The sequence below is a fragment of the Sus scrofa genome, chromosome 13 (genome assembly GCF_054392235.1).
Source record: "Sus scrofa isolate SSC_HxYL_T2T_F1_AM1 chromosome 13, Sscrofa_HxYL_maternal_Yorkshire_Landrace_v2.0, whole genome shotgun sequence".
NCBI classification, from domain to species: domain Eukaryota; kingdom Metazoa; phylum Chordata; class Mammalia; order Artiodactyla; family Suidae; genus Sus; species Sus scrofa.
This window is the reverse complement of record NC_139395.1, coordinates 92,142,384-92,163,139: the sequence shown is the minus strand read 5'-3', so window position 1 is coordinate 92,163,139 and position 20,756 is coordinate 92,142,384. Positions and strand designations below refer to the sequence as shown.

The 20,756-nt window shown below is 37.4% G+C and overlaps 2 protein-coding genes across 8 annotated transcripts in view; one reads left to right on the top strand and one right to left on the bottom strand.

Annotated features, from left to right (window-relative positions):
* IL20RB (interleukin 20 receptor subunit beta) overlaps positions 1-20,756 on the bottom strand; it is a 991,209-nt gene that overhangs the window by 562,188 nt on the left and 408,265 nt on the right. The gene's annotated exons all lie outside the window — the stretch shown is intronic.
* STAG1 (STAG1 cohesin complex component) overlaps positions 1-20,756 on the top strand; it is a 420,442-nt gene that overhangs the window by 328,067 nt on the left and 71,619 nt on the right. For all 7 annotated transcript variants that reach the window (XM_084989804.1, XM_084989803.1, XM_084989805.1 and 4 more), the window contains one exon: positions 5,411-5,528. In XM_084989804.1, coding sequence (XP_084845930.1) covers positions 5,411-5,528 — 118 coding nt within the window. The remainder of the gene's footprint in view (positions 1-5,410; positions 5,529-20,756) is intronic.

Genomic DNA, 20,756 nt, shown 5'->3' with positions numbered 1-20,756 from the left:
AGCTGTGTCTGAGACCTACATCACAGGTCGTGGCAATGCTGAGTCCTTAACCCACTGAGTGAGGCCAGGAATTGAACCTGCATCCTCACGGATACTAGTCAGGTTTGTTTCTGCTGAGCCACAATGGGAACTCTCTGAGTTAAATTTTAATATGCCTTGTTCAAGACATAGAACAATGCCAGTGCTTAAAAATCCCAATGCTAGTGGAATTATACTATTTAAAGCCTTCAATTGTGCCAGCAACTCATCCAAATAAAAAATGCATGCTAAATAAGATGAATAAGATATTACCAGTTCACCAGAACAGTGAGAAATCTGTGGATGCTATAAAGTAAATGACAATTAATTAGAGTTAAATAACCCATACCCTACATGAGACAAAAATAGAATTTTTTTGAGATTTTTTTGGTAGAAGTCTGAAATACACCAAAGTCTAGCAGCAAAGGCTAGTGATAGCTATCAGTAGTAATTAAGTTGCTGCCCTTTAGCTGTGCTTATTCCTCACTTTAGAAATGCTGGTCCAGGGGTCCCGCTGTGGCAAAATGGGATCGGCAGCACCTCTGCAACACTGGGACACAGGTTTGATCCCTGGCCTTAGGAACTCCGTATGCCGCAGGGTGCCCAGAAGATTTTTTTAAAAAAGAAAAAGAGGGAGTTCCCGTCATGGTGCAGTGGTTAACGAATCCGACTAGGAACCATGAGGTTGCGGATTTGGTCCCTGCCCTTGCTCAGTGGGTTAACGATCCAGCGTTGCCGTGGGCTGTGGTGTAGGTTGCAGACGCAGCTCAGATCCTGCGTTGCTGTGGCTCTGGTGTAGGCTGGCAGCTATGGCTCCGATTCAACCCCTAGCCTGGGAACCTCCATATGCCATGGGAGCAGCCCAAGAAATAGCAAAAAGACAAAAAAAAAAAGAAAGAAAAAGAAAGAAATTCTGGTCCAGGCACTTTGGATGTGAACATTGGTCTGAGAAGAATTCAGTGAATAAATACCACCAGTTAATTTATGTCCACCAGTAGGGACAGGGAACTTTTGCACTCCAAATATCAGGTGCACATCTACAATTATAGGAAAAACCTGCCTGATTATGGATCCCTTTTCTCCACTTTCCTAAACAACCAAGGAATCCAGGACCTTGTAATCAGACTCAAGAAAAGGATTCTCTCTACCTGTATTCTTGAGTGTGGACTCATTAATGTATATGTCCTGGCAGTCAAAACACTGAAACTGAAAAAGATCAATATCAAGTAAAAGAAGCACAAGGCCCAACATTACTGATGAGAATTTTTTAATAATACACCTAAATATAAGAAGCAATTATAAAAGATATGATTAATGAATTAGTGGATTTATAAAAGACATAATTAATAAATCATGGTAAGAACATAATTTCTAAAATGTAAGGGTGAAGCAGATCGTTAAATGACCTGAATGGATGTAACCAAAGATTGGCTATAGATCAAGAGATTTTTCTAGGAACTAGTGCAAAAGAGGAAAGAAATGAAAAACATAAAGAGAGAAATTAAGAGACTGAAAGTTGAGATGAAGAAAGTTTATTATACTATCTAGTAGAAACTCTGTAAAGAGAACACAGAGTGGGGAGAAACTAATCAAAGGATATGCAATTAAAATGTTTACTACGGAGTTCCCGTCGTGGCGCAGTGGTTAACGAATCCGACTAGGAACCATGAGGTTGCGGGTTCGGTCCCTGCCCTTGCTCAGTGGGTTAAGGATCCGGCGTTGCCGTGAGCTGTGGTGTAGGTTGCAGATGCAGCTCGGATCCAGCGTTGCTGTGGCTTTGGCGTAGGCCGGTGGCTACAGCTCCGATTGGACCCCTAGCCTGGGAAGCTCCATATGCCGTGGGAGCGGCCCAAGAAATAGCAAAAAGACAAAAAAAAAAATGTTTACTACCTATGCACTATATATTTTACATTATGCATATATTTTATATCATACATACCTATGCAAAATTTTATTTGAGGATATTTTCTAGCAAAATGAAAAATAGAAGCAAAAGAATGGAAAAAGGAAAAGAATGTAAGAAATACTGATGAGCAAATAAATCTGAAAAATTAGAACTAAGTCTAAATAATATGGCTATGATCCTTATAGCACATATATAAAAATTATTCTTGGTGACCTTGGTAATGGAAAAAATAGGTTAGAAAATAAAACTGCAGAAAGCACAGATAAGATAAAGTCATTAAGTGTGCACAAGGAATCCCTTGCCAACATTTATAATCCCAATCAATGTAAATGGATTAACATGCTTTATTAAAAAGACAGATTGTCATTTAGGGTTGAAATAAAGAAATTAAAATGTTTGCAGAACACCTTAATCAAAAATTTAACTGAATAAAAGCTGATATAATTAACAGATGCTTACAGAAAGCTTGAAGGGACAGTATCATATAAGATAAACCAGAATTGAGGACCAAAAGCATTAAGAGGGACAAGGGGGATATTTTATATGTATAAAAGGTGCAGTCCACCAAAAATATAATTATGAAATTTTCTATACCTATTCTACAGACATGTTTAAGTATGTCAGACATAAAAGTAAGTCTGTATGGCATAGGGTTTGTTTCTTTTTTTTTAAATCATGTTGAAATAAGAGTTCCCTACCAGCCTAGCAGTTAAGAATTCAGTGTTGTCACTGCTATGGCTTGGCTTCAATCCCAGGAACTCCTGCATGTCCTGGGCATAGTTAAATAAATGAATAAATATATATACACACGCATGTATGTATTATGGCGAAATGAAATTTATAGTTTTAACTGTTATTAACTGTATTGCTTATTGGCATTAAGTACATTCACATGGATGTGCAACTTGTCCCTGCCATCAATCTCCAGAACTTCTTCAAAGTCTTCCTAAATTGAAACTCCTTATCCACTAAATAGTACCTCCATTTCAGCATAGGCTTAATAGCTTTTGTTTGCAATTAGTGATTTTTCTATTTTCTGCTGCTAATGTTCATATTTGACACTAGATTGTGCACTACTTATGCTTCTCATTGTTAGAATGTTGTTACTGATGGCATAAGGATATTTCCCTAGGATACGTGATTTGGAAAGTTTGAATACATCTGGCTCCAAATTTTGCCATCTTCTTTCTAAGCAGAGATACTAATCCATACTACCTATTCAGGCATTAACAAAAATCATTGGGGGAGTTCCCGTCGTGGCACAGTGGAGATGGATCCGACTAGGAACCATGAGGTTGCAGGTTTGATTCCTGGCCTCATTCAGTGGGTTGAGGATCCAGCGTTGCTATGAGCTGTGGTGTGGGTCGCAGACGCAGCTCAGATCTGGCGTTGCTGTGGCTATGGCATAGGCCGGCAGCTACAGCTCTGATTAGACCCCTAGCCTGAGAACCTCCTTATGCTGTGGGTGTGGCCCTGAAAAGACTAAAAAGACAAAAAAAAAAAAAAAATCATTGGGAAGCTGTGAGGTGTTGTGTGTGCATGCATGTGTACATAGTTTTCCTGAGGTGGTTTCTCAGATCCCGGAATGTATAATGTGAAATGCAATGGAAATGAAGATTAGGATTCAGGAAGTTAAATGAGGCAGGTCTTTCATTTTTTTCAATGATTTTTATTTTTTCCATTATACCTGGTTTACAGTGTTCTGTCAATTTTCTACTGTTTAGTAATGTGACCCAGTCACACATACATTTATTCATTCTTTTTTTTTTTTTTTTTTGTCTTTTTGTCTTTTTGTCTTTTGTTGTTGTTGTTTGTTGTTGTTGCTATCTCTTGGGCCGCTTCCGCGGCATATGGAGGTTCCCAGGCTAGGGGTTGAATCGGAGCCATAGCTGCCAGCCTACACCAGAGCCACAGCAACGCGGGATCCAAGCCGCATCTGCAACCTACACCACAGCTCACGGCAACGCCGGATCCTTAACCCACTGAGCAAGGGCAGGGACCGAACCCGCGACCTCATGGTTCCTAGTTGGATTCGTTAACCACTGCGCCACGACGGGAACTCCCATTTATTTATTCTTAATGAGGCAGGTCTTTAAAGAGGTCATTGAAATTTACATAGAAATTAAGAATAATGATAGAGGAGTTTCCATTGTGGCTCAGTGGGTTGAGGACCTAACATGGCCCCCATAAGGATGCAGGTTCAATCTCTGACCTTGCTCAGTGGGTTAAGGATCCAGCATTGCTGTAAGCTACAGCATAGGTGGCAGATGTAGCTCCAATCCAGTGTTCCAGTGGCTGTGGTATAGGCCTTCAGCTGTGCAGTCATTCGACCCCTAGCCTGGAAACTTCCATATGCCACAGGTATAGCCATTAAAAGGGAAGAAAAAGAAGAGTAGTGATAGAATTAGGAATGAGGAAGAAACCAACTCACCTGCCCAATGTACCAAGATATCAGTATATGGCCAGTAGGTCTACCAAGGTGACATTCATACATGTTGGACCACTCCTCATCATGCAAAAACCATTTTCTTTCAAAAATACAAGAACATATAACTGAAATATGGAATTGGACTTAACATTCTATGTGCTATATATACATTCTTTTCTACTATGTTAATTCTTTTGAAACTTTAGCCTCAGTACATTAAATTAATAGCCAATGAATGGGTTGCAATCTATACTTTGAAAAACACTGATCTAGAAAGTGGTTTATCTGGATGTCATGACACTCAAAGTGGAAGAACTTTTTTGATTAGCAGACACTGGAATATGGCCAACACCTCTACTTTTCTAAGGAATTTTACTGGAATAATATTCTCCATGGTTTAGTGATCAACAACTGATAAAGAGTTTAATGTGAAGTGTTTGATGAGGAACTTGAGTGCTTGCTATTGGAATGTGAGTTCCAAAGAAAATTGTCAAGAGTAATGAGAAGAAAAAAAGTAGAAGTAAGCTGAGATGGGGAGTTGATTGAATTAAGTGAAAATGAGAATGGAAAAGAGAAGAGATGGAGTAACTTAGGTTTGGGCTTAATAAGATGACAGAGATAAAAAATAAATAATACTGTTCCAAAGTTGCAAATGAAATTCTGGTAGAAAGTAAATGATTTTCTTAAAAAAAAAAAAAGATGCTAACAGAGAGAGACAAACCAAGAGTAAATGAAAAAGTGACCTAGATCCACATTATAGCATTAGGAATTCTGCTAAACTAGGTATACTCTCATTTTTCTCATCTGTAGTTGATGTCATGAACTAGGAGGTCCTTAATCTTAGTATTGTTTTAAAAAAATGGTGGAGTCTACATATTGCATCCCTACTATCAAGAGTAGAATACCAAAAAAAATTTTTTTCTGTTTATTTCTCTCTCTAAATAGCTCTTGTGACCAGGCAATTTTAATTATATAAAGAAATGGCTTAATAATTCAAAATACTACTAATAGTTTCTTTATTAAATGTTCTTCAATCACATTTGATTTGTTACTTTTAGTTACATGAACATGCTGCCTACTTGGTGGACAGTTTATGGGAGAGCTCTCAAGAACTGTTGAAAGACTGGGAATGTATGACAGAATTGCTATTAGAAGAACCTGTTCAAGGAGAGGAAGGTATAGTATTTTGATAAGTTGATTTACATATTTTTTTGAATTTCCATTAATAATCATACCGTCCTGTATAGATCACTTCTTAAAAATGAGTATATGCAAGCATGCTGTTTGTCTTTTTTCCCATAGGGAACAACTTATTTGCTATAACAAGCAAGGTGTCTCAGTAGGATGGATGTAACATCTTTCTAGATTAAGACTGCTGCCATACCACACAGGTTTTTTTAAATGCCTATAATGTCATGTAACATTCAAAAAGGTTTTCTTCCTTTTTTTAATGGAACTATGTAGTTGATTTACAGTGTTGTGTTAGTTTCAGGGTGTGTGTGTGTGTGTGTGTGTGTGTATAAATATTCGTTATCCATTCATCTATTGATGGACGTTTAGGTTGCTTCTATGTCTTGGCTACTGTAAATGGTGCTGCCGTAAACATTAGGGTGCATACATCTTTTCAAATTATAGTTTTCTCCAGATGTAAGCCCACTATCTCCATAGTGGCTATGCCAGTTTATATTCCCACCAACAGTGTTGAGCTTCCTTTTTCTCCACACCCTCTCCAGCATTTATTTGTAGGCTCTTTTTTTGCTTTTTCGGGTTGCGCATGTGGCATATGGAGGTTTCCAGGCTAGGGGTTGAATTGTAGCTGCAGCTGCCAGCCTACACCATAGCCACAGCAACTCAGGATCCAAGCCACAGTCTGCAACCTACACTACAGCTCATGGCAACACTGGGTCCTTAACCCACTGAGTGAGGCCTGGGATTGAACCTGCATCCTCATGGATTCTAGTCGGGTTCTTTACTTCTGAGTCACAACCCCCTATTGTAGACTTGTTTTTTCCATTATTCCAGAAGACATATCCAAAAAGATACTGCTGTGATTTACATCAAAGTATAGTCTGCCTATGTTTTCCTCTAGGAGTTTTATAGTACCCAGTTTACATTTAGGTTTTGATCCACTTTGATTTTGTTTTTGTGGGTGGTATTAAAAGAATTTCATTCTTTTACATGAAGCTGTCCAGTTTTCCCAGCATCGCTTATTGAAGAGACTGTCTTTTCTCTATTGTATATTCTTTCCTCCATTGTCGAAGATTAATTGACTGTAGTTGTATGGGTTTATTTCTGGGCTTTCTATCCTGTTCTATTCATCTATATTTCTGTTTTTTGTGCCAGTACTATACTGTTTTGACAACTGTAGCTTTGTAGTTTAACCTAAAGTCAGGGAGTCTGATTCCTCCAGCTCTGATTTTTTTGGTCTCAGGATTGCTTTGGCTATTCAGGGTCTTTCGTGTTTCCATACAAATTTAAAAATTTTTTGTTCTAGTTCTGTGAAAAATGCCATTGGTAATGATAGGGATTGCTTTGAATTTATAGATTGCCTTGGGTAGTATAGTCATTTTGACAGTATTCTTCCAATAAAGGAGTGTTACATATTTCATCTCTTTGTGTCATCTTTGATTACTTTCATCAATATCTTGTACTTTTGAGAGTACAGATCTTTTACCTTTTTACCTCCTTAGGTTTATTTCTCAATATTTTATTCTCTTTGTTGTGATAGTATGGGATTATTTCCTTAATTCTCATCTATTGTTGTTAGTGTATAGAAATGTGAGAGAATTCTGTATATTAATTTTGTATCCTGAAACTAAAGAATTCATTGGTGAGCTCTAGTAGTTTTCTGATAGCATCTTAAGGATTTTCTAAGTACAGTATCATATCATCTACAAACAGTGATAGTTTTATTACTTCTTTTCAAATTTGGATTCCTTTTATTTCTTTTTACTCTCTGATTGCTGTGGCTATATTTTCAAAGCTATGTTGAATAACAGTGATACAAATGGACATTTTGTTCTTGAACTTAGGAGAAATCCTTTCAGCTTTCAACATGAGAATAATGTTAGCTGTGGGTTTGTCATATATGGCCTTTATTATGTTGAGATAGCTTCCCTCTCAGCCCATTTTCTGGAGAGTCTTTATCATAAATGGGTGTTGGATTTTGTCAGAAGTTTTTTCTGCACCTATTGAAATGATCATTTGGTTTTTATTCTTCAGTTGGTTAATGTAGTGTATCACACTGATTGATATGTAGTTTTTGAAAAAATCCTTGCATTCCTGTGTTATATCCCACTTGATCATGATGTATGATTCTTTTAATATATTGTTGGATTTGCCTTATTTATCAGTGGTATTCACCTGTAACTTTCCCCTTTTGTGGTATCTTTGTCTGGTTTGGGTATCAGAGTGATGGTGGCCTCATAGAATGAGGTCCTTTCCTTCCTTCCTTTGCAATTTTTCAGAATAGTTTCAGAAGAATAGGTGTTAGCACTCTCTAAATGTTTGATAGAGTTCTGCTATGAAGCTTTCCAGACCTAGAATTTTGTTTGTTGAAAGGTTTGGTTTGTTTTTTGTTTTTCTTTTTTTTTGCTTTTTTGTTTTTACACTACATGCGCAGCATACAGAAGTTCCCAGGCTAGGGGTTGAATTGGAGCTGCAGCTGCCAGCCTACACCACACCCACAGCAACACTTGATCTGAGCCACATCTGTGACCTACACCACAGCTCATGGCAACACCAGATCTATAACCCACTGAGCGAGGCCAGGGATCAAACCTGCATCCTCATGGATACTTGTCAGGTTCATTACTGTTGAACCACAATGAGAGCTCCTGTTGAAAGTTTTTTAATCACAGATTCAATTTCAATACTTTTGATTGGTCCATTCTTATTTACTGTTCCTTCCCAGCTCAGTCGTGGAAGATTGTATCTTTATAATGATTTTTCTGTTTCTTCTAGATTTTCTATTTTATTGGGATATAGTTGCTTGTAGTAGTCTCTTAGAATCCTTTGTATTTCTGTGATGTCCATTATAACGTCTTCTTTTTCATTTCTTATTTTATTGATTTGAGCCTTTCTTCCCCCCACCCCCTTTTTTTTGGTGAGTCTGGCTAAGGGTTTATCAATTTTGTGTATCTTTTCAAAGATCCAGCTTTTAGTTTCATTGATCTTTTCTATTTTCTTCATCTCTATTTCATTTATTTATGCTCTGATATTTATGGTGTCTTTCCTTCTACTCATTTTACATTTTGTTTATCTTTCTCTAGTTGCTTTATGTGAAACATTACATTGTGTTTGATATTTTTCTTGTTTTCTGAGAAAGGCTTGTATTGCTCTGAAGTTCTCTCTTAGGACTGTTTTTGCTGCATCCCATAGGTTTTGGATCATTGTGTTTTCATTTTCATTTGTCACTTGGTATTTTTTATTTCCTCTTTGATTTCTTCAGTGATCCATTGGTTGTTTAGTAGCTTATTGTTTAGTCTCTGCATGTTTTGTGTTTTTTACAGGTTTTTTGTTGTACTTGATTTCTAGTCTTACAGTGTTGTGGTCAGAAAAAATACTTGATATTATTTCAATTTTCTTAAATTTACTAAGGCTTGATTTGTGGTTCAGAATGTGATCTATCCTAGAGAATGTTTCATGTGCACTTGAGAAGAATGTTTATTCTTCTGCTTTGGGATGGGATGTTCTATACATACCAATTAAGTCCATCTGATCTAAAGTGTTATTTAAGGCCTGTATTTCTTATTGATTTAATGTGGATCCATTGCTGTAACTGGGGTATTAAAGTCTTCTACTATTATTTTCTTGTTGATTTCTCTTTTTATCTCTCTTAGCAGCTGCCTTATATTGTTTGGTGCTCCTGTGTTGGGTGTATACTTTAACGTCTGTTTTGTCTGATATGAGTATTGCTACTCCAGCTTTCTTTTGATTTCCATTTGCATGGAATATCTTTTTCCATCCTCTCACTTTCAGTCTATATGTGTCCCTATAATTGAAATGGGTCTTTTTAAGACTGTATGTATGTGTATGTATATATATCTCCTGTTTTTGTATCCATTCAGCCAGTCCATGCATTTTGGCTGAACATTTAATCCATTTATGTTTAAGGTAATCACTGATAAGTATGTTCTTGCCATTTGTTCATTGTTTTGGATTTCTTCATTTTGTTGATCTTCTTACAATTGTTGGTTTTAATATTGCATTTGTGTGTGCATGTGATTACCTGCCTTTACTATGTTTGTTTTTACCAGTGAGCCTTCTAATTTATAATTTTCTTCTTTGTAGTTGTGGCCTTTCCTTTTCTGCTTAGAAAAGTTCCTTCACCATTTGTTGTAAAGCTGGCTTGTTGGTACTGAATTCTCTTAGCTTTTGCTCATCTGTAAAGCTTTTGATTTCTCTATCAAATATACTTGAAAGCCTTGCTGTGTATTCTGGGTGGTAGTTTTGTTCCTTTCATCACTTTAAGTATATTGTGCTACTCCCTTCTGGTTTCCATAATTTCTGATTGAAAAAAAACTCAGCTGACAACCTAATCAGAGTTCCCTTGTATGTTATTTGTTGCTTTCCCCTAGCTTCTTTCAATATTTTTCTCTTTGTCTTTATTACTGGTCAGTTTGATTAATATGGGTCTCATTGTTTTTCTCCTTGGTTTTATTTTATATGGTAATTGTGCTTCCTGGATGTTGGTGAGTGATTCCTTTCCCATATTAGGGTGGTTTTTACTATCACTTCAAATATTTTCTCCATATTTTCTCCTTTCTTTCTTCTCCTTCTAGCTCATCTGTAATGCAAATGTTGGTATATTTAATGTTTTCCCAGAGTTCTCTTAGACTGTCCTCATTTCTTTTTGTTCTTTGTTTTTCTTTATTCTGTTCTCTGTCAGTGATTTCTACCAGTCTGTCTTCTTCTGCCTCCTGTATTCTGCTATTGATTCCTTCTATTGAATTTCTTATTTCAGTTGTTGATGTTTGTTCTTTAAATCTTGTTTGCTCTTTAAATTTTCTATTTCTTTGTTAAACATTTATTGTAATTTTTTGATCTTTGCCTACAGTTTTTTTCCAATATCTTGGATCATCCTTATTATTGTTACTTTAAAGTCTTTTTTTTGTAGGTTATTTATCTCAACTTCATTTAGCTGTTTTCCTGGGGTTTTGTCTTGCTCTTTTCTTCTGGATTTTTCTATCTGTCTTTTTCTTATTATGGCCACACTGTTGACATCGAATTCCCAGGCCAGGGAAATTGCAGCCATCTCTGGGACCTACACCACAACCTTGACACCATTGATCTGAGTTTCATCTGCAACCTACACCTCGGTTTGTGGCAACATTGGATCCTTAAAGCATTGAGAAAGACCAGGGATCAAACCTTCATCTTCGCAGAGGCATGTCATGTCCTTAATTCACTGAGTCAGAATGAGAACTCTCTCTGCCTTTTCATTTTGTCTCACTTTCTGCGTTTGTGGTCTCCTTTCTCCATGCTGCAGGATTGTAGCCTCTCTTGGTTCTGGTGTCTGCCCCCTGGTGGGTGAAACTTTGTCTTGTCCCTCTGATGGACAGGGCTGTTTCACTGGGTTTAATTAGAATTGGCTGTCTGCCTTGGAGGACTTTTGGCAGCCTGTCTGCTGATGGGTGAAGCTGTGTTCCCATCCTGTGTGTTGTTTTGTGTGTGGCTTCTCAGCAATGGTGGATGGGGCTAGGTTTTTCCAGTGGTAGGTTCTTGGGGTGCTCCCACCGGTGATTATCTTTTGGGACCTCCCCCTTCAATGTCCTGCCACCTCAGGGAACCACAGACCCTCCAAAACCAAGAGGTAGGACTGGCCCAGGTTCTTTTTTTTCTTTCTTTTTTTTTTTTTTTTTTTTTTTTTTTTTTGTCTTTTGAGGGCTGTACCCATGGCATATGGAGGTTCCCAGGCTAGGGGTCTAATTGGAGCTGTAGCTGCTGGCCTACACCAGAGCCACAGCAACATGGGATCTGAGCCACATCTGTGACCTACAACACAGCTCATGGCAACACCAGATCCTTAACCAACTGATCGAGGCCAGGGATCGAACCTTCAACCTCATGGTTCCTAGTTGGATTCGTTTCCGCTGCACCACGACAGGAACTCCCGGCCCAGATTCTTACAGGGTCTCTGCTTGCCTTGGGACTCAATGCACGTGAAATCTTGAGTGTACCCTCCAAGAGTTTTTTTTAGAGGAAGTGAGCTCAAGTCCTTCTACTCTGCCGTCTTGTCTGGAATCCAGTATCATAGCATTCTGGTCAGAAAAGATGATATGATTTTGGTTTTCTTAAATTTTCTGAGGCTTTTTTTGCGACCCAGCATATGATCTGTCCTGCAGGATGTTCAATGTGCACTTGAAAAGAATGCATATTCCACTGTTTTCATATGAAATGTTCTATAAATATCAATTGAGTACATCTGGTCTGATGTATCATTTAAGGCCTGTATTTCCTTGTTGACTTTCTATTTGAATGATCTGTCCATTGATGTATCTAGGGTATTAAAGTCCCCCTCTGTTATTGTGTTAATCTCAATTTCTCCTTGTGCGCCTGTTAACATTTGCCTTATATTGAGGTGCATCTAGGTTGGTTTTATTTATATTTACATTTGTTATATCTCCTTGGATTGATCCCTCAGTCATTACATAGTGTCATTCCTTGTCTCTTGCAACACTATTTTAAAAGTCTGTTTTGTCATCTCTAAGTGTTACTACTCCAGCTTTCTTTTGATTTCCATTTGTACGGAATGGCCTTTTTCCACCCCCTGACTTTGTCTATGTGTTCTTTAGACCTGAAATGGGTCTTTTGCAAACAGCATATATATGGGTCTTGTTTTTGCATCCATTCACCCAGTGTATGTCTTTTGGTTGGAGCATTTAATCACTTTACGTTTAAGACAATGACTAATATGTATATTCCAATTGTCATTTTGTTAACTGTTTTGGATTTGTTTTTATGGGTCTTTTTTGTTTCCTTTCTCTTGTAGTTTGATGACTCTTTTGGGGGTTCTTTTTTTAGGGTGGCACCCACAGCGTATGGAAGTTCCCAAGCTAGGTGTCGAATTGGAGTTAGAGCTGCCAGCCTACACCACAGTCACAGCAGTGCCAACCCTGAGCTGCATCTGTGACCTACACTGCAGCTCATGGCAACACCAGATCCTTAATACACTGAGCAAGGCCAGGGATTGAACCCACATCCTCGTGGATATGTCAGGTTCATTACCACTGAGCCACAACAGGAACTCCTTGATGACTATCTTAAGTGTTGTTTTGGATTCCTTTTTTGTGTGTGTGTGTGTCTATTTTAAATTTTTGTTTTACAGTTACCATGAGGGTTTGGTATAGCAGCCTATGTGTGTGTATGTGCGTGTGTGTATGCATGAATAGGTATATATACAGAAATACATATATGTGTCTGTGTGTATATGTACGTACATATGATTGAACTTCAAGTATATTGTCTTTCTTTTTCCTTTTTTTTTTTTCAGTGCATTTTAGTAATCCTGCATGTGTACTCTGATCCTCTTCTGCTTATTGGTTTTGATGTATTTGTATAGATACTACTACTGTATGCTTACCTCTACCAGTGAGCTTTCCCATTGTCTGATTTTCTTATTTCTGCCCATGAGTCATTTAGCATGGTTGTAAAGCTGGTTTAGTGATTCTTTTAGCTTTTAGTATTGATTCTCTATTCAGTTTTCCCTGCTCTTCCATGTGGTTCATTCCTCTTGGATATTAGAACAGAATGATCCATCATCTTTAATAAATTACCTAAACAGGATAGTGACTATCTCCCAGTGTTTTTTCCCAGGCAGTGAGCTAATTGGCATGATCTGCTCTGGTTTTGAGACAATTCCATGAGAATTCAGAGAGAAATAACAGCTATGCATCATACCCAGATATACTCCAGTAAACTGGCTGAAATTGCTTCTTTTAAATTCAAGATATTTGCCTCACAACTTTCATTCTTTTTTATTTATTTTTTTTTGTTTTGTTTTGTTTTGTTTTGTCTTTTGTCTTTTTGTCTTTTGTTGTTGTTGTTGCTATTTCTTTGGCCGCTCCCGCGGCACATGGAGGTTCCCAGGCTAGGGGTTGAATCGGAGCTGTAGCCACCGGCCTACGCCAGAGCCACAGCAACGCAGGATCCGAGCCGTGTCTGCAACCTACACCACAGCTCACGGCAACGCCAGATCGTTAACCCACTGAGCAAGGGCAGGGACCGAACCCGCAACCTCATGGTTCCTAGTTGGATTCGTTAACCACTGCGCCACGATGAGAACTCCACAACTTTCTTTCTTAATCTTACAGCATCCCCAAAATTTCTGTTTCAAAATGAAGTTTCTTATGATATATTTGGCCTCACCTATGATTATTATTTATCTTATTTGCATGTGCTTATTTTCCCTCTCTATTTTTGGTAGTAAGAGGCTTTGTTATTAAATTGACAGGGCCTTATGCACTGGATCAAACTCCCATGTATACTCCAGATTCTTTTCACTTTTAAAGTGATCAGAGGATATGAATCTGCATTCTACATTCCCCTTGTTTTATTTATACACGTTCCTACTAAGTTAGCTGACTTCCTGAGTCTATTTCTAACTGATCTTAGTATTTTCTCAAGTAAAATCAACTTCTTTTCTAATCACTACATTCCAGTCAACACCTGAGCAAAATGCCTGGTATAATATTTAATAGTAAATTTCATCCATTTTCCTCCCCTTGTTTGTGGCCTTAGAATCAGCAAATTATCAGAACAGATTCAAAATTCTTATTTATGATGCCAAGCCAGTTTTCGTTTTGTCACCATATGTTCTCTAAGGTTATTTTCAAGGAAAAGGGAAGCGGAAGATATAAATTAAAGGAAGGGCCAAGGTGCTATGATTTGGTATTGTTAACTTCCTACTCTGCTTTAAATAAGATGTGTCAATCAGAAAATAATAATTACTATGTCTGTCAGTCATCAACATATTATAGATGGATTTACCTTGTCAAAATAATGTATTATTAGGTTTTCTTTATGGTATAAATTTAGTTGACATTGAGTTTTTCAGTCAAGAGATTGGGTTTGATTTGATTTGGCTTAAGTTTGATAGATTTGATTTTAGCCAGAAAAGCAAGTTGTAAATGCAAAAAATATTTTAAGTGAACCACAGTTTTAGGGTATAATTGAATCTGGGAAAGCAAAGCTGGGTAATGTATGCATAAAAAGTCTAAGACCATTTTGACGTCATGATTCAGTATTTTTTTATAAATTTGCCCATATGCGTGCTGTGGCACATATAACCTCTAGTATGGAAGAGCATCCATATCAATTTTCTTAGCTAATATTTTGCTGTATTTTATGATAACAAAATGCCATTAGTGACTTATTTATTTTCTAAAAACTACATTATATTTTAGGCAGGTGAAGTGTAACAGATATTCTAGTGGATGAAACTCTAGTTTATAGTTGCAAATGTAGGACTAAAATTTGGGGAAACAGACACATTGTAAAAGACTACCAATAGCAATTTTAAATCATAACAGCTGTAAGACTGCCTTGTAGTGTTTTTTTTTTAATTACTAAAATGAATTTATCACATCTGTAGTTGTGTAATGATCATAACAATCCAATTTCACAGGATTTCCATCCCAGAGCCCAAGCACATCCCCCCACCCCCCAAACTGTCTCCGCTGCAGACCATAAGTTTTTCAATGTCTGTGAGTCAGCATCTGTTCTGCAAAGAAGTTCAGTCTGTCCTTTTTTCAGATTCCACATGTCAGTGAAAGCATTTGATGTTGGTGTCTCATTGTATGGCTGACTCCACTTAGCATGATAGTTTCTAGGTCCATCCATGTTGCTAAAAGTGCCGGTATTTCATTCCTTTAGATGGCTGAGTAATATTCCATTGTGTATATGTACCACATCTTCTGGATCCACTCCTCTGTAGATGGACATTTAGGTTGTCTTGGCTATTGCAAATAGTGCTGCAGTGAACATCGGAGTACATGTGTCTTTGCGAGTCGTGATTTTCTCTGGATAGATGCCCAGGAGTGGGATTGCTGGATCAAATGGCAGTTCTATGTTTAGTTTTCTGAGGAATCGCCATACTGTTTTCCAGAGTGATTGCACCAATTTACAATCCCACCAACAGTGTACTAGGGTTCCTTTTTCTGCACACCCTCTCCAGCGCTTATTGTGTGTAGACTTTTGGATGATGGCCATTCTGGCTGGTGTAAGGTGGTAGCTCATAGTGGTTTTGATTTGCATTTCTCTAATAATGAGTGATGCTGAACATCTTTTCATGTGTTTTTTTGGCCATCTGTATGTCTTCTTTGAAGAACTGTCTGTTTAGATCTTCTGCCCATTTTTTGATGGGGTTGTTTGTTTTTTTGGTATGGAGCTAAAGAAAGTGTTTCTAAATTTTGGAGCTGAATCCCTTGTCAGTTGATTCACTTGCAAAGATTTTCTCCCATTCTGTGGGTTGTCTTTTTGTGTTGTTTAGGGTTTCCTTTGCTGTGCAGAAACTTTTCAGTTTGATTAGGTCCCATTTGCATATTTTTGTTTTTACGTATTACTCTAAGAGGTGGATCTGAGAAGATGTTGCTGTCGTTTATGTCAGAGAGTGTTTGGCCTATGTTTTCCTCTAAGAGTTTTATAGTGTCTGGGTCTTATATTTAGGTCTTTAATCCATTTTGAGTTTATTTTTGTGTATGGTGTTAGGGAGTGTCCTAATTTCATTCTTTTCCATGTGGCCGTCCGGTTTTCCCAGCACCACTTATTGAACGGGCTTGTCTTTTCTGCATTGTATATTCATGCCTCCTTTGTCATAGATGAGTTGGCTGTAGGTGTGTGGGTTGAATTCTGGGCTTTCTATCCTGTTCCACTGAGCTATATTTCTGTCTTTGTGCCAGTACCGTGCGGTTTTGATGATTGTTGCTTTGTGGTATAGTCTGAAGTCCGGGAGCCTGATTCCTCCAGCTCCATTTTTTTTCCTTGTAGTGTTTTTAACGGACAGGGTTTTTTGGAGTGTGGTGGGGTGTAATCTACAGGAAAGTCAAATTGCTGGACAAATTTTTGGTATAATGTGAGAGTCTGGATAACAAGTAATCAAACTAAAACAGGGCCATTACTAAGTCATTTAACTTCTCTGGGTCTCAACTTCATCTATAAAAAGGCCCTTTGGGATTTCCCATTGTGGCTCAGTGGGTTAAGAACCTAACTAGTATCCATGAGGATCCCTGGCCTCACTCATTGAGTTAAGGATCCAGCATTGTCACGAACTACAGCATAGATGGCAGATGCAGCTCAGATCTTGCATGTCTGTGGCATAGGCTGGCAGCTACAGCTCCAATTCAGCCTCTAGTCTAGGAACTTCCATATGCTGCAGGTGTGGCCCTAAAAACGACACTTTGATTAGATAACCTTCTATGGTCATTTCTCATACTAGAATTCTTTCTTTTTTAATTTTTGTTGCAGTTGCAATTTTATTATAGTTGGTTTATGGTGTTGTGCTAGTTTTGGATATATAGCAAAGTGATTTCAGTTATACAATACATATATTCATTCTTTTTCAGATTTTTGTCCCATATAGGTTTTTACAAAATATTGCGTAGAGTTCCCTATAATATAAAGCAAGTCCCTGTTGATTATCTATTTTGTATATAGTAGTGTGTATATATTAATCCCCCAATCGTAATTTATCCCCATCACCCACCTTTCCCCTTTCGTAACCATAATTTGTTTTCAGTCTGGGAATCTCTTTGTTATGTAAATAAGTTTATTGTGTCACTTTTTTAGATTCTGTATTAATTGATATCATGTGATGTTTGTTTTTTTCTAACTTCACTTAGTATGATAATCTGTGTTACTGCAAATGGCTTTATTTCATTCTTTTTATGGCTGAGTAAAATTCCATTTTGTGTATGTACTACATCATTTTAATCTGTTCCTCTGTTGGTGAACATTTTGGTTGTTTCTATGTCTTGGCTATTGTAAATAATGCTTCAGTGAACATTGGTGGGCATATATCCTTTCGAATTATCATTTTCATCAGATGTTTGCCAGGATTGGGATCATACTATTTTTAGTTTGTTAAGGAACCTGCATACTCTTTTCCATATTGTTTGTACCAATTTTCATTCCCACCGACAGTGTAGGAGAGTTCCCTCTTCTCCACACCCTCTCCATCATTTACTGTTTACAGACTTTTTGATCATGGCCATTCTGACCACTGTGAGATGAGACTTCATTATAGTTTTGATTTGCATTTCTCTAATAATCTAATACTGGAAATCATTGATCCAATTGATGGGTGAAGTAATGTGGATAAGTGGAATTTTTCAAGTAGGAAATCATTAATTCGTTTATAATTTTGAAATACTTCTTGAGGTGTTCCCACTGTGGCACAGTGAGTTAAGAATCCAACTGCAGCAACTCCAGGTCTCTGTGGAGGCATATGTTTTATCCCTTGGTCTACCACAGTGGGTTAAAGGATCCAATGTTGCTGCAACCACAGCTCCGATTCAGTCCTAGCCCAGGAACTTTTATATGCCACCAGTGTAGCCATAAAAAGAGGGAAAAAAATTATTGACCACCTTCTGTGTGCTGTTATACTAAGCACTGAGAGTACAGTCTCAAAGTCAGGTCACTGCCCACGTGGAGCTTATATTCAAGTGGGGAAGGCACACGAAAACTAATTAAACAGAATAACTTAAAAAGTTAAGAAGTATCTGAGAGAGATAATGATAAGAAAGGGTCTGTCTTTATATTGAATATCAAAAGGACAGTTACAGGAGGCCACTTGTGAGCCAAGAATCTAAATGATATAGGGGCTACCCATAGGAGATTTTAAAAAGAACTGTCTAAATGGAGGAAATAGCAATTGCAGGGTATCTGAGGCATGATTGGTATCGTTGTATTCCACAACTGCAATAGCTAGAGCATAGTGAGCCAGTGGTACTAGATGAGATAGAGGCGAGGCAGAGGCCTAATGATGTAGAACATTTAGGTTTATAAGTTGATTTACTTAGTTCATTCTAAGTGTAATAGAAAGCCATTGAAGAATTTCAACTTGAGAGTGAAGTGATCAAGTGCATATTTTAAGAAAAATGCTTTTTGTCAACATGGTTTGGAATGGGCAGATCAGTTAGGTTACTGTTGCAGTGGTTCCTATGGGAAATATTAACAAAAATACAGAAGATTGGGTGGATTATAGAAAGAGTCCATGGTGAGTTTTTTTTTGTTTTGTTTTTGGGGTTTTTTTTTTTTTCTTTTTTTGTCTTTTCTAGGGCCACACTTGGGGGATATGGAGATTCCCAGGCTAGGGGTCCAATCAGAGCTGTAGCCACAGGCCTACACCAGAGCCACAGCCCAACACCAGATCTGAGCCGCGTATGTGACCTACACCACAGTTCACAGCAACGTCAGATCCTCAACTCACTGAGCAAAGCCATGGATTGAACCCACAACCTCATGGTTCCTAGTCAGGTTCGTTAACCACTGAGCCACGTGGGAACTCCACATGGGGAGTTTTTAAGATTGTGGATAGGGAGGGGACAGAAGTAGGAAGAACAAGAAAGATTTGCAGCAACATGAATGGAACTAGAGACTCTCATACTGAGTAAAGTAAGTCAGAAAGAGAAATACAAATACCATATGATATCACTTATATCTAGTATCTAAAATACAGCACAAATGAACCTTCCCACAGACAAGAAAATCATGGACTTGGAGAATAGACTTGTGGTTGCCTGCAGAGAGGTGGAGGGAATGGGATGGATTGGGAGCTTGGGGTTAACAGATACAAACTATTGCTTTTGGAATGGATTAGCAATGAGATCCTTCTTGTAGCATTGAGAACTATGTCTGGTCATTTATGACGGAGCATGATAATGGGAGAAAAAAGAATGTATACATGTATGTGTAACTGGGTCACCATGCTGTACAGTAGGGGAAAAAATGTGTTGGGGAACTAACAATTAAAAAAAAATTAAAAATAAATAAATAAATAGAAAGAAAGAAAGTGTGAGAGCTCTAACAAGCTATGTAAAAGAATGATAAGAGATAATTGTACTCTATAGAAGGCCCAGTAGAGAGGGTGGTCAAGAGAGCTATGGTTAAGAATATCATGTATTGCAGAGAAGAAAAAAGGACTATGTAAAGATCATTAGTTTTAGTGAAGATATAAGTCGTAGGTGACTTTTTAGTGTTTGTTTTCTGTGGTGGTAGGGAGAAAAGCCAGAATTGAAGGTGATAAGCGTAAAATCAATGATGAGGAAAGGGAAATGATGTGTAAAAAGGTTTCTGAAGACTTAGAAAGTTTTAGAGTTAGCTGATAATTCATGGTTGCAAATAGCTACCCATTTCAGTCATTATGGCTTTTTGGCTCATGTCTGTGGCCTAAGGCTTACTTTGCTTTTGATTTCATTATCTAATTTTGCTGTCACATTTTCAAAAGAAATTTCAATTAAATTTCAACTGTTTTGAGTTTACCAATCTAAATGGATGCTTTCAAGTTACAAACTAAATAATAAAATTGATGACATTGGACATTGTATAAGGTTGGATCATTCTTCAACACTAATACATGGATTTTAGTATAAGGGAATATTTCCATACTTGAGATGTTTTTCTTTCTTTCCTCACTTCCCATAGAATTTATATTTTTTCACAAGAAATAGATTTTTCACAATAGAAAATGCATTTAGTTCATAAACAATCTTGTCATTCCTTTATCCCCAATCAAATGTGAAAAGAAAATTCTAGATTCACAAAATAGAAACTTGGTTGTTTTATTGAGTGGTAAGCTTTTTCATATTATTAAGCATTGGATCAGTGAGTATAAATAGAAAGCTGAAGCTCTTTTTCCTACCACAATTAAAATGTTAAAAATGATTGAATTAAGATGTACATGCATATTCCTGTTCAAGATGATTTGGATACAGGATAAAGGAAAAGATGTTAATGCCTTTGTTTGCCTTTTCATTGTTATTGTTCCCAGTTTATTTTAAAGTAATCATTATAAACTTCTCAACTTCTAAAACTTAATCTTTTTTTCTTTTAATTTTTGCCTCAGAGCTCTTGGCAGCAGGTTAAGGATCAAGCCTTGCCATTACAGTAGCTTGGGTCACTGCTGTGGTGTGGGTTCGATCCCTCAGTCAAGAACTTCCACTTTCTCTGGGCATGGTCAAAAAAAAAAACAAATAATAGTCATAATAATTTATGCCTAGTTCTGTCTCTATAATCCCCATGTCTGTTGGTCTTTAACACAAATAAGTATAAAGAAAAAGGCATAAAGAGAGAGGCAGTGAGACAGAAAGATAAAATTAAACTATTCAAATTAGTCTCAAAATTTGGCTTTAAAAATACATAGAAATGAATTCAATAAGGAAAGTACAAAATCAGTGTGAAGAAAAT